At 38.2% G+C, this 17,595-nt stretch overlaps 2 protein-coding genes across 4 annotated transcripts; both read left to right on the top strand.

The window, feature by feature from the left end:
• The first annotated feature begins 1,024 nt into the window (after positions 1–1,024).
• On the top strand, positions 1,025–8,160 carry aldoca (aldolase C, fructose-bisphosphate, a). Its single transcript, XM_028464283.1, has 9 exons — positions 1,025–1,091; positions 1,846–1,970; positions 2,937–3,148; positions 3,242–3,296; positions 3,367–3,527; positions 3,608–3,691; positions 3,782–3,956; positions 4,851–5,050; positions 7,354–8,160. The coding sequence occupies exons 2-9, from the start codon at positions 1,859–1,861 to the stop codon at positions 7,444–7,446; spliced, it is 1,092 nt and encodes a 363-aa protein (XP_028320084.1). The 5' UTR covers positions 1,025–1,091; positions 1,846–1,858; the 3' UTR covers positions 7,447–8,160.
• A 1,582-nt stretch (positions 8,161–9,742) lies between these two features.
• srsf1a (serine and arginine rich splicing factor 1a) lies at positions 9,743–17,217 on the top strand. 3 transcript variants are annotated; one of them, XM_028465195.1, is made up of 5 exons: positions 9,743–10,152; positions 13,340–13,521; positions 15,288–15,460; positions 15,650–16,390; positions 16,774–17,217. In XM_028465195.1, the coding sequence occupies exons 1-4, from the start codon at positions 9,965–9,967 to the stop codon at positions 15,845–15,847; spliced, it is 741 nt and encodes a 246-aa protein (XP_028320996.1). In that variant the 5' UTR covers positions 9,743–9,964; the 3' UTR covers positions 15,848–16,390; positions 16,774–17,217. The 3 variants fall into 3 exon arrangements, with proteins under 3 accessions (XP_028320996.1, XP_028320995.1, XP_028320997.1); XM_028465194.1 differs by having other exon boundaries at positions 15,288–16,390; XM_028465196.1 differs by lacking the exon at positions 16,774–17,217 and having other exon boundaries at positions 15,288–15,519; positions 15,554–15,674.
• The last annotated feature ends 378 nt before the right edge of the window (positions 17,218–17,595 follow it).

Genomic DNA, 17,595 nt, shown 5'->3' with positions numbered 1-17,595 from the left:
TCTTTTTTAAATTTCATTGATTTTGTGACCAATTTTTATTTAATTTGGGGAAGTAATATCAGGAAAACTGAGTCCTTTGAAGAATTTGAGGTTTCAAACGACTGAATTTAATTTGTTACATTATTACAACTGAAATATTTGGTAATGTAGACAATAATTTATGTTTTTTTATGTCTTTTTAACTTTTCTCCTGTGGGCCGAAGTGGATGGTCTAAAGGGCCGGATTTGGCCCCCGGGCCTTGAGTTGGACACACATGACATAGAACAAGGAAACACACACATTCAAGGAGGACATGCAATAGGATAAAAAAAAAAACCCTGATACCTGTATGTGACTACACATCTTGCTGTTAAGGAGATAATATTGCTAACATCTCTACCAGTGAGTTACAAACAATGAGTGTTTATTCTTTCAAGCTGAACTGAAACAACAAAGTAACTTGTAAGACAAAATGTTTCATTTTATCAGACAAAATGTTTCATTTTGTCTGATAAATAATTTCATAAGACAATTAATCAGTCTGGGATTTTTGGTCAAATGTGGCTCTTTTTCTGAAAAATATCTTATATTCAAACATAAAGATCAAACTATATCAGGAGACTAGAAACCTTCCCCTGGGAATAGTTTGACTAATTAGAATAAAAATAGTTCATCCCAGGAGAGAGAGAGACCCTTAAACTGGGTTACACGAGGGGTCCAAATGTCTTAAACCGTGTGTTTTGTAATTATTATTATTTTTTGATGTAATGGAAATCATTCACATGAAACAGAATAATAATTATAAATAAAAAAAATTCAAATACCTTTATTGAATATTGACAAAATTTGACTTGAGCTGAGTTGTCCCACAACAACCCTGAACTCTACAAGCTGAGTGATCGATTGAAGGTTTAACGACAGATCTTCACTTTGTTCATATAATTGTGAATCATCAACATGGTTTTCCTGAATGTGGGACACGTGTGGGCGTGCACGCCCCTCCTTGTGAGGTGTGACACGTTTCTGCAGAACTACAAACGAAGGCTGACGGAGAAGTGGCATCACATCCATCTGCATCCATCACTTCTGTGGGAACACAATTCACTCTCAGGTAAGAATTTATTATTATTATTATTATTATTATTTAATATTTGCAGTAAGTTCATTTTGAAAATTTTTAAATCTTTCTGCATTTACTTCCTGTTAGCGTAACTATAAATTATATGTTTCAGGGAATGGGATTCACATGCAGAATTTAAATAATTTCTTGTAATAATCTGCTGTAGGAACTTAATGTCCATTAGGTCATCATCTACATAAGTTTACACAACTAATATTATCTTCATCATTTGATGCTAGAATGTTAAAACAACAATTTTAACATTGTTGTGCCTAGTATTTAATATCAGTCCCTGATCGTCACTTCAAAAATTCTTGATTTTGTAGCCAATTGTTCTGTCATTTAGAGGAATTTTGTGGAATTGTTTTTGAGAAATTGCAAGATCTGTGAAAAATTTGAGAGTTCTTTCCACAATCTGCAAATAAAAATTAAAAACATTCATGTGATATAAACAAAGGAAAATGGAAATGTCCTTAAAAATTTTGGAGAGTTTCATTAAATTAGTGAATTTGAAATAATTGACACAATAATTCATGCTTTCTCAGTCATTTTCATTGTCTCCTGCGGACCGAATTGGATGCTCTAAAGGGCCGGATTTGGCCCCTGGGCCTTGAGTTTGACACATACAGTATAATCTAATCCATCTTTACTCAGTGCTCCACTCCAATCAAACTTAATTTAATCTGTTAGTCATCGGCTACCTTGAGGTACTGATGATGAGTGAATAATGAAGCTGTCACCACAGTCACTCTTTCAGCATGACGCACCAGTTCCCAACACTCACTGAGGCTCAGAAGAAGGAGCTTCATGAGACGGCTCAGCGCATCGTGGCTCCAGGAAAAGGAATCCTGGCTGCAGATGAGTCTGTGGGTCAGTAGATCTGTGTCTCTCATACAGTGCATGATGTGAGGTGCTTTGAACCAGGGGTGGACTGGGACCAAAACTCAGCCCTGGCATTTTTTGTCCACACCAGCCCACAACTTTATCAGACGACACCATGTAGAAGCTGTTATTAAGTCAGTGATGCTCAACATGTGGCTTTTTATGTCTTCAATTTAATTATTGTTCCCCCAGAAAACTTTAAAAAGGGGAAACTTTTGAACCTCTTTTTTACTATTTCCTTTAGCCATTTTGGAACTTCCTTTGTCCCATTTTTTTTCAGAGTTTACCTAACCCCTTTTTTCCTATTTTTTTGTCCCTTTTTGCAAGTTCTTTCTGACAATTTAACCAATTTTTGTCCTTTTTTTAAATTTTTTGGCCACTTTTCATCCAAATAAGTTAACTTTTGATCAATAAATACCACTTCTTTCATTTTTTCTCTACATTTTGCCTCTTTTTCTTCCACATTTTTGCCCTTTTTCAGTATAGTTTGCTACTTTTGGCCCTTTTTCACTATTGTTTGCCACATTTCGTCCATTTAAGCTACCCCTTGCCATTAGATACCATGGTTCATCTTTATTTGCACATTTTTGGCCACTCTTGGCCAATTTTAGTCACTTTACACTCATTTCTTGCCACGTTTTTGCCACTTTTGACCATTTTTGGCCACATGTTACCATGTCTGCCTCCATTTGCTCTTAAAAAAACCTAAAAATGTAGCGGACCGGCCCACTTTGGGTCGACTATCCACCGGGACAATGCTTGGAATGCCAGATGGCCAGTCCACCCCTGCTTTCAACCTAAAAAATGGAGATAAAATGACAAAATTGGTAATTTCAGTAAAAGGTAACTCCTGTCGGCTTTACTTAGGTGATCAGCTGGCCATGACACAACGACCAGAACCTTAACATATTATGCCATTCTGACATGTTCCGTTCAACTTTTCTTTGACCAAAGGCAGCATGGCCAAGCGCCTGGCCCAGGTTGGAGTGGAGAACACCGAGGAGAACCGGAGGAAGTACCGTCAGATCCTCTTCAGTGCCGATGAGCGCATTAATAGCTGTATCGGTGGGGTCATCTTCTTCCATGAGACGCTGTACCAGCATTCTGACAATGGCGTGCCCTTTGTTAAACTGATCAGGGACAGGGGCGTCATGGTGGGCGTCAAGGTCAGAAGTTCAGTATAATTGATTGATCTGAAATCTACCAACTTCAGACATGTTGGAGGTTCAAAAGTCAATATCTCTGCTTTTGTTCCTCAGGTAGACAAAGGTGTTGTTCCTCTGGCAGGAACCTGTGGAGAAACTACCACACAGGGTGAGATAAAACAATGAGCCACAAATCTTTACCAAAACGTTGAAGTATTTTAACACTTTCTGGACTGTAGGTTTGGACGGATTGTCCGACCGTTGTGCACAGTACAAAAAGGATGGCGCCATTTTTGCAAAGTGGCGTTGTGTGCTGAAAATCAGTGATGTCAATCCATCTCAGCTGGCCATAGCAGAAAATGCTAAAGTTCTTGCACGTTACTCAAGCATCTGCCAGCAGGTCAGCTCTCCTCCTGTTGCTCTAGCTGTCATCTTTTAGACACGTAGCATAAAACCTTTGGTGTTTCTTTTCCTGGACAGCACGGCATTGTACCCATCATAGAACCAGAGATTTTACCTGATGGAGATCATGACCTGAAGCGTTGCCAGTACGTCACTGAAAAGGCAGGTTTTTTTCTTTCCATGCATTACAGATGTGTTATTAATACAGAACAAACAGAACAGATTGGAGGAAGACTTTGTCTTGGATTGCAGGTCCTGGCAGCTGTCTATAAGGTAATGTCAGACCACCACGTGTACCTTGAAGGCACTTTGCTTAAACCCAACATGGTCACACCGGGACACAGCTGCCCCATCAAGTACAGTCTGGAGGAGGTTGCTATGGCGACCTTAACCGCCCTGCGTCGCACCGTTCCCCCAGCCGTCACAGGTAAAACACATGGTTACCAGGATAATTCACTATAACATAGGCCTTCATTATAGGAGGCTTCTTCACACTTTTGTTACCAAACACCTAATGTTGTAATTCTGTTCAGCAATACTTTTTGTTATTCTGGATGAAATGTTCCTTCCATCCTTAGAGTAGTTAACAGATGATGTATTCAGAAAAAGGAACTCAATTAATCCAACCACTGAAGCAGCTGCAATCCTGTAAAAACTCTGACCAATCCCTGCAATTTGATCCAAATGAAAAGAACCAATCAGATGCATTCACATCTCATCCTGCCCACGCCCCTCTCTGCCCCTCCCTCTAGGTGATTTGTTGATTTTAAATCAGATTTTTAATTGAATTATTTATTTTCCCTCATTTGCAAATGATGTCGAAGGTCAACACTATACGTAGTGCAATCTTTTCACGACAGCAGTGCATATTGTGTTTTTGCAATTCAATAAATGAATTTATTTTATTGCATAATTGTAACCAGGGTTACAGGGTAAGAAAAACTTTATTAAAGGGAGAATACAAAAAGAGGGGGCAGTGTTACACCTAGGAGGGTGGGGGGAAGGAACAGGGAAGAGGGAGTCAGGGTAGGACAATGGAAAGGATGGGGAAGAGTCGACTATTTCAAGGTGGGATTGCAATGTGATGTTACAGTTGTGCATATTGTGTTGTGTAATCAGATGCACATTCAAACCCTTGGGGGCGTGGCATTGGACGGCACCCCCCAAAGGGAGCATACAGGAGGAGGGGGTGGAGCTTAGAGGAGGTTTTGCTGGCTCAAATCAAGTTGTAGTCACTGATGATAATGGTTTGAAAAGGCAGAAGTTATCAGAAGCCAAACAGCCACACAGGTGATTCCTCTATGTTCTTTCTTCTCTCCAGGAGTGGCTTTTCTCTCTGGTGGTCAGAGTGAGGAGGAGGCCTCTCAGCACCTGAACGCCATCATAAACTGCCCTCTACCCAAACCCTGGACCCTGACCTTCTCCTTTGGCAGAGCCCTGCAGGCGTCTGCGCTCCGAACCTGGAGAGGACACAAAGAGAATGAAAAAGCTGCCACTGAGCAATTCATCAAGAGGGCCGAGGTGCGTCCAGCTCTTTATCGTCTCCACATCACATTAGAATGCAGTTTTAATGCAGGGGGTACTCAGAAAGATTTAACTATCAATTTAAAAATATTTGGAAAATGTTTTGAGTTTCTTTTTAGGCTTTTTTTTTGAGAAATTCACCACAAACTAAGAATATTATTGCTCAATAAAATACTATATTTTTCTGTAATTTATTTAAATAGGATTATTTTACGCTGTAAGGGCCATTTTTTTTACATTTCTGAAAATAGAAAACAATAATTAGCTACATTCGCTGTTCCTCAAACAAAAAAGCGTATGAAACTAGAAAATGTTGCATTTCTTGAAGAAAATGCACCACTATTTGGCTGCTGGAAGAAAAAAAAAAAATCCACCAATCCAGAGCCAGCATTTCCCTCTGCTGACCGTGACCAAGTAATTGTAACTATTTAACAAAGTAACTGTAACTATGTAACTGTAACTAAGTTACTGATGGTGACAAACCATAAAATACAAAGCATTAACAAACATACTGTATGTCATGATATTATGTGCTTCCTGTTTGTTCTCCCACATGGGGTTGTGCACTGGCTTTCATTCTCTTGACGTGCTTTGCAGAAGCAAAATGCTTGTCCATAGACGACTTCCGCTTTTGCTCGATGGTCACATTTTGAACAAAAAAAGTTTAGCTCCACTCTTATGAAGCAAACGTTGGGTACTGTTTTGCACGGTCCTTAGCCGATATTTTTGTAAGCAAATGCAAGGTATTTGTATATATAATATACGTAGACGCACTGCTCTAGTGGTCGGCAGCAGTCGATGCGGCGTCTACGTATACATGTCTATGGCGCAAAGCCCATAGTACACCTTCCGCTACTTCCGTACCAACTACAAGCACTAAAATGCCAAAAATACCAATAAGCGGCCGCATATTTATGTTTTTTTTTTTTCAGCGAAGTTGCGGGAAAAATTTTGTACTGATTTTGCGGAGTTTGCTTGATTTTGCGTTAACAGTTGCGATCGCAGCATTGCGAAATCCTGGAGGGACTCAATAATCAGCAACAGTATGTATGAGAAAAACTGACCCATTTATTATTAACCAATTTAGTACATAAATTTTAACCTTCAACATAATATCTACAGTATTCTACAATTGAATAAATATAATATATATATCAGATTTTAGATGCAGTCCAATAAAATCCGATATTCGTTTTCTGGCTGATATCAATATTGGATCGAGACACCCCTACTCAATGCATAGCATAATGTCCAGAAATGATCCATGTTTTGATACCTTACCTGTCCAAATCGGTTAAAAACAAGTTTGAGTAATGCCAAATAATAATGATAATAAAAATAACGTTTTTTGGATAACAATAGTTGGAGCGGGTATTTATGATATGAAGAGGGGGTACACATGATTTGACAAAAATGCATGCAAAAAGGGTCCACAGGACAAAAAAGATTGGGAACCACTGTATGCACTGTTCAGTGACGTGCCGTGACCACTAAGGTTGGGTAGGCACGTTGCAAATCAAGACCACCAATGACAATTTCATATGTTTCTGCTGGAAAGTGTTAATTCAATTCAATTCAACTTTATTTGTATAAAGCAATTTGCAACAAAGTCATCTCAATGCGCTTATCAAAATATAAAATTCATAAAAAGAAAGAAAAAACCCAACAAGATCCACATGAACAAGCAGCCATCTAACAAAATCAACGTCGTAAAACACCATTAAAGAAACATAAACAATTATTCAAAATACCCTCCATACTCTCCCAACAAGATATATCTCATGACACAGCAGCGCATCCGTTGTTTGTGTCGGAAACACAGAGAAAATAACAACAACTCGGAACAGCCTCAGTGAGGCGCATCCACAAAGTCAATCCTACCTTTTGTACCATTCACTGTGAAAAGTATGAAACATTTTCTGACCTTACCTTTGCTGAAGCTCTGGTAGCTCAGGTGTTGGTCTCCCATCTTTTAAAAGCTGTTGTTTTTCCTCAAAACAACATTTCTCTATCGTCTCTAGCGCTGTCATCCTGCCTGTAGTGTTATCCCGCCCACTTGCTAGAGAACGTAGCAGCAGCAGTCACGTGATATCAGTTCACTAATGCACTGTGCAGTTATGTCCAAAGGCAGCATAGAGAGCTGCCTTTTTATGTAAATGGTTGTCATCTTGGGGAACTATCAAGTCACCCTTGGGTAGGCACTGCCTACCTTGCCTACCCTGACTGCACGTCGCTGGCACTGTTGCATACTTCTACTTAAGTATTAGAAGAAACGTCTGTCTTCTCTGTTGTGTCCTCAGGTGAACAGTCTGGCGTGTCAGGGGAAATACACAGTTGGTGATAACCACAGCGAGGCTGGCCAGCGCGTCTATGGCTCCTTTCACTCCTATTAAACTGGAAAAATCCCATTTTAGTTAGCTTAGCATAAGGTGATACTGTATGTTACAGTCTGGTGTAGATGTTTAGATAACATAAGAAAAACAATGGCCATCACAGATAAGCTGAATTTGTTAACTGGTGTTAATGTGTGAGTACAATGTAACAAGTTTTTTGTCAAGTTTTTTGTCACTTAAATGAGTTATTGTAGTTATTGTCAAAGCTTAGTAAGCGTAATAATTAATAATGATTATAATATAGCGCTTATTCTATCACTCCCTAAGTCGTCCCAGAGTGCTTTAGACAATCAGACACACTCATCCACCTAGATTAGTGCCAAGCCACTAATCTAGGATGACCATATTTTGACTTTCAAAAAAGAGGACACTTGGGACAACCTCTGCATACTCAAAACACTCAACATTTTCATGAATCTACCATGTAACAGCAAATTACAATATAGTAGATAAATAACTTATTGCCCATAAGGTTTAACAATTAATTTCTCTCTTTATAACAAAGACTTGAAAAAAATGACTCAAATCAATCACCTTTATTATTTATTATAACAATCTGTCCTTGAAAAATCTCACACAGTATATACCGTCATAAAATCTCAAATGAAAAGAAATGTAAAAAACCTGAAAAAAAATGTAAGATCCTGCAGGTATTTCATTTAATAGCCTGGTTGTGTATGGATGGTTTTATGGAATTCAGGGATTTTACCAGAAAATACATAAACATGCAGACTGTTTAAAAAGAAGATGGGATCTGAAAGTGTATAATGTGATGTATGTGTTGTTTTTGAGTAGTATTCTCTTTCTAATATGCAGTTCATTGTAAATATGTGTGAAATGCATTCAATAAAGCTTTACTTGAATCTGAGTCTATACTTTTATAAGCTTTGATAAAATGGAATATTGCAAATGTCTAACAATACTGATTTAGTTTAGGGTTTAGGGAAAAAAAAGAAATATTATCTGTTTTTCTTAATTCATTATCTGATTTTGTCTACATCCTAGGTTCCCAAAGTTGGGAACGGGTTCCAGGAGTATGCAAATTATCATGGGGTTACATGAAAAAAAAAAAATTGTAAACTAGAATATAACTCGACAAGCAGTCAGGAGCCTTCATGCATTGCTACAAATTACACATTAGCCAATGTAAGACTACCCATAGTGACTGATTATTATCATTTTTTTTTTAAATTATTATATATTGTTTCAGACAGGGTTACATTGTATGTGACATTACATCAGTGGGTCCCAACTTTTTTGGGTCGTGACCCCATTTTAATATCGCACATATTTGGTGTCTCAGAGATGTTTTTCTTTCTAGAATTAATTTTTTGATAATGTTTGTTGTTGCCAGGATTAGTTCACAAAGTGACAAGATGCGCCAGCTCAGATATTTTTATACTGCATTTTTATTTTAGCAAGTATAGAATACAGTTGTTTAAGATTGTTTTGTTTGTGGTCAGTGTTGTAATTTGAATAATAATAATAATTAAAAAATTTAAAAAATACTTATTGAATCTGCATTTAAAATTGTTACGAGACAGTTCAGGAGACCCCATTTGAATTGCAGCCGACCCGACAGAGGCCACGACCCAAGGTTGAAAAACCCTGCATTACATTATTATGTTTTTTAAGTGTGCAGCAGTGGGGGTACGTGGCTTCAGGTTAGATGTCTGAAGGGGTACGGGACTGTGAAAAGTTTGGGAACCACTGGTTTACGTCAAATAAATGGGTTTGTTTATTCCAAGTATTTCTGAGTATTATCAATAAATAACATAGCAGCAGGTCAACATTACAGCACATCAGGAAAGCAACGTGACCACAGTAAAATATCAACTCAACACAGAAAGGTCCAAAGTCCAACAAAAAGTTTGAACAAGAATCTTCTAGAATAGCTAACCACTGCAGCTCCATGTGGCTCACATTACAGAGTGCTAACTCAGCAAATCCACTTGCTATAATGAGGGCGGAGATGCAATATAAACATAAAATGCATTCAATTTTGTTTTCGTTGATTGAACAATTTTCGTTTGTATTTTTATGGAAGTGAAGTATTTATTTTTATGATTTTATGATAAAGACACGAAACTACCTCCATACTCATAAACAGTATTTTCTATGTGTTCACGACATATTCATAAATGAAAACAAGTAAACATGAAAAGTGTTTATCATACATATTGTTATTTTATGTTTAATCTGTTGCAATGACTAAAGAATACGTCAATAACTATTGGAGCACTACTTTGTTGTGCGGATGTGTCGGCTCTGGTTGTAGCTTCCTGTGTGTGACGGCCTCGCTGTGAGCGCGGGTTCGTGAGACTGCATCAATCCGCGCAGACACACATCGCTTACATCTCAGCTAAGGACAAGCTACTCATATCAGTACGTCAGTATTTGCTGTAGAATTCTTACTTTTAGAACATAGTCTTCTCTTTGCAGCGTTCAACCGCACTGCAACCGTTTAGTCCTAACATACGAGAAAAGCCTCTCGGTTTCAAATAGCTATTGGGGCGCCATGTCGGGTGTTGTACGAGGCCCTGCTGGGAACAACGACTGCCGCATCTATGTTGGAAACCTGCCGCCTGATATTCGCACCAAAGACGTGGAGGACGTCTTTTACAAGTACGGGACTATCCGAGACATCGACCTGAAGAACAGGAGAGGAGGACCGCCATTCGCCTTCATTGAGTTTGAGGACCCGAGGTGAGCAGCTGACGTCCATTACACAGGCCCCGGGCCAACGACCCCAGGCTGGTGACCACATTGTGTTGTTAACCCGTGTCTGTCCACAGCATCCTTCACATCGATCGATAAGAAAACATGGAGTGTTTGTGTGTTAAACTCGATGTTATTTAAAGGCCGTAGCTATTGATACGGAAACGTATCAATAGACATGTAGTCTATTCATACGCAGCGGCCCTCATTGGCCAGTTATGGTGACGTGATAAATGCACCACGTTTTTTTCGTATATGTATTTTGAAAGGTGGAATTTGCCGTGCTAAATATGATAAAATTAAATAATATATATGACAAAAGTGGGATTCCAAACCTACGATAGCGGAAGGAAGAATCATTGAGACCACTTATTGATAAGTTTCCGTATCAATAGACTCTTCCAAACCTTATAATTCGCACATTCGATATAGACCAGAACTCATATCTCGATCATTTTTTTTTTTTTTTTTACCCAAATTGCAAAATAATATATAAATGTTGATATAAGTCTCACCAGAAATAATATTCTGCATTAATTTTGCTGATGCAAAATGCCACACTGACATGTGACACTGCACAATATGTGCCACTTATGCCGTTTTCTGCTATTAGGGACAGCTTGAGTGAGTGAGTTGTGTAGTGTGGCTTGTTGAGGGGAAGGTTTGGGTTAGGATGCACTCAAAAGTCCATCTAAATGTGCTTTTCATGCTGTTCTGACTCATTTTAAGTTTTAATTCTAATCAATGAAAGTTTTTAAGGAAGCTGTTGAATACATATTAATAAAATCTCTGAAGTTAGGGATGCACTGAAATGAAAATTTGAGACCAAATTAAATATAAACGCTTGGCCGAATATCGAAAGTGGTTAAGTTTTTCACTATTTTTTTAAATAGTGCATAAATGCGTTTTTAAACATGTTTTTTTTTTTAAAGAAAGTAAATGTTTATTGAATATTAGAACATTTTTTTAAATATTCCAGTAGCCTTTGCTTTCAAAAAAAGCACAACAAAGTTTTTCATTTATATTAGCTCTTCAAATAAATCAAAACATGCATTCCAAAAAAAATAGTCCATTATAAGGGAAGTATGATGAAAAAAAATCACTTTATAATGGTTTTGCTACAGTGATATACATCCCTTTAGCCTCATTCACAGGGCCAAAAAGTTCTGTTTCCTCCCTCCCTTGTTATTCTACATTTTGGAAAAAGTCAGCTCTAAACGGGTGAGTTGGATTTTGGTTGGTAGGTGAGGTCACGTAACACGCCTCCAAGAATGTGAGCTCCTCCCTCTCCAACTATTTTACAGCTAAAACAACGCTGTAATTTAAAATAGAATATATATTATACTTTATTGGCATATATGTAAATGCAAACTGCACTACTTTTTTTGCTACCGATCACGTTAAGAGTCAATGCTTGGAGCCACAGCCACCTGTTTAAACACATCAGCTGTTAGCACTCTGTGCTAATGCTACACCAGTCTATGCAGTGAGACCCGGTGTAGTGTAAGGAGGAAATGATGGGGATGCTTACGGATTTGTGGGTCACAGCGCTAACAACGGACTCGGTTGTGAAATTGGATGGTTTCCAACCTTTACACGACACCAGAGAGTGGTAAGCGGAAAGGAGAGAGTCTGGCTGTGTTTGTGTGCGGAAAGGAGGAGCTGCTGTTGGTTGTGCAGCAATGCACGCACACTTTTCTGACTCAAAATCACTCCACGTTGTTTGATTGCGTCATTACGTCACACGCTACTGTTCGGCCTCGCTTTTAACTCACTAATTCGAAGGCTGAATGTTGTTTTTTTTTTTTTTTTTTTGCAATATTTGGCCGAATATTCGGTGCATCCCTATCTGAAATCTTTACACATTTTCTTTGGTTTCTTTCTGTAGAGCTGAGCGTGCTGTTTAAAAAGTAACTAATTTATGTGAAATGCATTGCTGAGAAGGATTTAGGCTTTTTACATAATATATTTTATATTGATCTTGATGTATTAAACACAATAATCATTAATTCATAATAATGGATACATTTACCTAATCGTCAGATATGAACGAGTACATACAACAATGTATTTTTCTCTGCATTAACCCATCCCTGAGGAGCAGTGGACAGTAGGCCTGTGACCATAATTAAAATCAGGTAAACTTAAATTAACTCGATATATTGCCATGTGAATAAATGCATGTTTTTTTTCCTCGTCTCCTGCCTCTAAACAGGCTGGATGACACGAGGGTTCACTCTGTGCATCGAGCAGTGAGGGTTATAACTTGTGCATTGCTCAAGGGCTCAACCTGCGACCCTCTGGTTACAAGTCCACTTCCTCTACCATCAGACCACCTCACATCTCAAACTCTAACGTGGACTTTGCAGAGCCTGCTTATCAATTATTGAAGTAAATGTTTGTTTTTACGCCTATGTCTAAGACTAACACAGCACTTAAACATCAGATTGAAATGCAATTTCAACATAGCCTCTTTATGGGAGTAGAAATGCTAAGGGTAGACCTGATGTGACGTCAACACTGATTGGCTGAAATCTCCAAAATGTCAATGCCCACATATAAAGAAATATTACATATATTTGAAAGTAAAACCATTGATTCCAGACACTTCTGTGCTGACACAAACAAGTAGAGTTTTTACATTCACCTTTTAGAGCACATGTGTCAAACTCAAGGCCCTTGGGCCAAATCCACCCCACTGGATCCCGTAATCCCGTAATTTTTAGTAGCAAATTGTGGAATGAACTGTTTTTTTTTTTTTTTCACAAATCTTGCAATTTTTCACAAACAATTCCACAAAATTCCTCTAAATTATACAATAATTGGTAACAAAATCAATAATTTTTTAAGTGAATTGAATTTATGTTGAAAATAGGGCACAATTATGTTGTTCTTTTATTCCCACCTAAAATCTGCGGCCCACTTGAGATCAAACTGGTCCATATTTGGCCCCTGAACTAAAATGAGTTTGACAAACAGCCCTGCTTTACAGCGATCATCTATAGTGTATTTATGTGATTGGATATGCATTGCTTTTAGGTTGTGATATAAGAATATTTCATTTTTCACTTTGTGTTTACACCAATGTGGTGTAAACACAAAGTGAAAGTTGACTAATGTCACTTGCTAGTTAATGTTTTAAAGGTTGCATTTTAATTTTCTATTGTCTTATTAGGGACGCTGACGATGCAGTCTACGGACGTGATGGCTACGACTACGACGGCTACAGACTGCGAGTTGAGTTTCCTCGGAGTGGGAGGGGCTCCAGGGGCGGCTTCAGTGGTGGGATTGGCAGTGCACCCAGAGGCAGATACGGACCACCTTCCAGACGTTCAGAGTATCGGGTTGTTGTGTCAGGTAAACCAACAGATAAACACAATCTTCACATCACTGACTACTCTAAAGAATAATTTTAATATAGCAATATAAACTAAGATTTGCTTCACTGAGAAATCATTTGCCTGTGTACCCATAGCATTGAGTAATTTATTTATTTGTTTATTTATTTGATAGGGACAAGTGTGAACAATCAACATGTGCCACACTACAACATTTATAGCCAAGGCTAATTTGCAATGCCCGTCCCTGTTGTGAAGCAACAACAAATTTCTTAATGTAGGGTTTAAATTACGATTGAATTATTTCCCAAAACATTTGTGACACCCTTACTGGCAACTGGCAAATCATCCTCACGCTTTGTTAGAAACCCTGTGCAGCCATGTGATTGTATACACTTCTGTTGTGACGTGTCACCAGGTATAATGAGCACCAGTTTAACTGATGCACCAACAGCTAAACATGTCTTTGTGCCAGAGCCTTTACAGGTTCAAATGGAGCTTTGAATCACATTAAAAAGAGACTTAAGATGAAGCTCTGCATTCATTTTCAATCACAGGATAACATGGTCACTTCTTATTGGGGGTGTGATGATACACTCAGCTCACGAGACACGATATTGGGTTCAAGAGATGAGATTTTAAGAAAACTACAATGACATACTGTATATGATTGGACCAACAGACTTTTATTTGAGTTGCACATGCATTTTGAAATGTTTTATTATAACTATTACATGCATGATGCAAGCATGAGCTTTTATTAAACTTCTTCCACAAATTGAAACTAAAACTAAAATTTATAAAAGTTAAAATAAAATTTTATATTTCTTTCTTTTTTTTCAAGTGCAAACAATATTTTGTGTAAAACCAAAGTTCTACTCTGTTAATACAGAGTGCAAATAGTGCAAACAGAGCCTGACCAAGTATGTCATTAACAACATGCTGCAACTACACAGCCATGTTCTTTTAACTCCTCTGTTCTGGCAGGCTAGATGTAGCAAAGGCGCATTACAGAAAAAAACCGCTCACAAAAAAAAACAAAAAACCTCAAGACAGATTTTTAATGCGACGAGAAATCTCATCAAGTTTAATCTCGCGAGATCTCATTGCACAAGATCTTGTCACACCCCTACTTCATAACATATAATACGTAGCGAGAGATTTTGAATTGGATTATGGATGGAATTGGTCATATTTGTCCTTTTGTCACTGTTTCTAGACAGTCACCAGTTTTTCAGTGAAAATAGCTTGTAAATGCCAGATATTTTCCCAAAACATGTATGTAATGCATTTCTGTGCCTTGTTGGGGCCTGATTTGAAATAGAGGGAAAAAAAGAAACGAGTCAGAAAGATTGCTTTTTCTGTTTCCAAACGGCATTCAATGTTTTCCGATTGTTTTTCCATGACCACGGAAAATCAGGGGGCTTATATTCCTTTATATGAGAATAAATGTATTCACCACATATAAACTTTACACTCTTCCAAGTCCTCTTGCTTAATTAGCAAGAGGAAATAACAGCATTCCCAGTAAGATTTGCTCCAAACTGGTGTTTAATCATTGTCATCCTGATGGAGCCTTTGAATAGCTCATAAACAGAAATAATACAAGTATCAGAGAACTATTCACTGACAAAGTAAGCCAACAATACTACACTGAAATGTCAGCATTATTTGTCATATTCCTGGCAAGTCATTTTTGAAGGCTGAGCCCTTGAAGAAGGAAGTGTCCCGTCTACTAAAACATCAGATGTAATGTCCCCATACCTCCTATTTCTTACCATTCAGGCCTCCCTCAGAGCGGCAGCTGGCAGGACTTGAAGGACCACATGCGTGAAGCGGGCGACGTTTGCTACGCTGACGTTTACAGAGATGGAACCGGGGTTGTAGAATTTGTGCGCAAAGAAGACATGACCTATGCTGTTCGAAAGCTGGACAACACCAAATTCCGCTCACATGAGGTATGTGTGCTGCTTTGTTTCCCTCTAATGGATAATCTGTCTTGGCTCAGTCCAGGTAAGTATTCGAGCCATTTAAAAAAAAAAAAAAAAAAGAATCCAACAGTCCCTTTGTTGTTTCCAACGTTTGGAAATTCCACCATCAAGGACGAATGTTGTCTTTTCAATGTCAAGTTCTTTTGTGTCCGCCAGGGAGAGACTGCTTACATTCGTGTGAAATTAGATGGTCCCCGCAGCCCGAGTTATGGAAGATCTCGCTCTCGCAGCCGCGGCAGCCGCAGCAGGAGCCGAAGTCACAGCGCCAGCCGAAGTCGCAGCAATTCTCGAGGCCGCGGCAGAGGATCACCACGCTACTCGCCTCGTCACAGCCGCTCTCGCTCCCGATCCTAAACCTTTCTGTCACCACTGTGTTTACCCACTGATGTATACCCCTTCCTGTTTTTACCTTATTTGTTTCCCCAGTTGTCCAAACTAATGATTTTTAAAAAATTGTTTTGCACTTCTCGTCCCATTGTCATAGTGGCTGATCTCGGTATGTAGATGTATCTGTCACCTCCCCTATCTTTTGGTCTACCCTAACCCTCTCCACACCCTTTCTCCTTTCCCTTCTTTCTTTACTTTTTTGCGATATTAGATATTGTGCTATGGTACACTTTCAAAAACGTTGAGATGTTATAAAATGACACTCAATGTTTTTGTAAGTACAGGATATTTGCATTTTGATTTATTTTTTACAAGCTTCTATCATGGGATGTGTGGGCTGGGCTTTTTTTGAATGGGGGAGTCTGTTGTTTAACTGTATTTTACCCTTGTGTCTTCCTTTAGACATCTGAAGAGAAGGATTAAAGTGATTTGGAATAAAACCCATTGTGGAGCACATTTCATTTGTATGGTCAGGATAGGACATCTAGGAGCAATCAGGTCGAGGCAATGGTATGCTTCATGTTCCTAAATTGAATGTTTTCATAGGTTTCTGTATTGATGCATGTCAAAAAAAAAAAGCAAAGCCATATGTGCTGTACATTGTTATATACACAGTTTTTAACTCATACTCTGGTCTGTGACAGAATAAGCAGTCCTAGATCAAGTGTTGTAAGTGTAAAATCTTGCTGTCAGTTGTTTTTAATACAAACAAAAACCTGTGTGTTTTTGGTTAAAAAAAAAAGAAGCCGCAAACATAACTTTTTTTTTTGGAATTATTTAAATGTTTAATGTCAGGGAGTGATAGTGTTTTTGTGCTCAGTGGCATTAAAAGGCCCAAACCCTTTCATATTATTCTAACAGTCTGCCTCTGATTTTCTTCCTGGTATTTCAAGGTTTTGATTGGAGGAGTGACTCAGTGGATCCCAATCCTTGGAGCTGGATGAGTGGATCGATTAGGAAAGGGATAGGCAAGGATGGATGCTCGGAACGGGATCAGATTTCCAGGATTCAAATGAGTTATCAGAGCAAATTATTGGAAGTCCCGGAGCAGGATTTTTTTTTTCTTTTCTGATTAGGCCCCTCCTGTCCATCTTTTAAAGTTTTTTGTTTTTTTCTTTCTTTGAATATGGCTTTACTTTACAAGAAAAGAAAATGAAGACCAGGAAGTTGGATCAAAGGATGGAGTCGTAGATGCCTGGTATGAAGGAATTGAATATTTTAGGGGAGGTTGATGGTGGGGCGGGGGTGTTACTTGGGAATAGGTATGTTTTTATTGTTTCTTACTCTTGTGATTTTTTCTCCTCAGCATTTTCAATAAAACAACAATAAATGAAAAATCCATAGTTTTTATTTTTGTTAATAAAAAGTGGAGTAATGCGTCTATGCCAAGTTTTCTGAAAGAAATGCTGAATTTAGAAAATCCACATTGACGCCTTTTTTTCCCCACAAAACGTTTAGATGCAACATCAACAATGGAGTCGGGTCATAGCATCACATCAGATTTCTATGTATCCTATCATTATTTTTTGTTTGTGGTGTAATCTAGATTGCATGTAAAAACCGCAAACCTGCTTCAAATGATAGCATGTTATAGCTTTCATAAAAGAAAACTAAATTTAAAGGTGAATTGGAATTTTGCTTGTCTAAAATTTCAAACGGCAATGAAATGAGTTACATGTTATACGTACATGTATAAACAAAAAAATAAGTGATTT

The sequence above is a fragment of the Gouania willdenowi genome, chromosome 13 (genome assembly GCF_900634775.1).
Source record: "Gouania willdenowi chromosome 13, fGouWil2.1, whole genome shotgun sequence".
NCBI lineage: Eukaryota > Metazoa > Chordata > Actinopteri > Blenniiformes > Gobiesocidae > Gouania > Gouania willdenowi.
The sequence above is the reverse complement of the archived record's forward strand: the minus strand, read 5'-3'. Positions and strand labels throughout refer to the sequence as shown.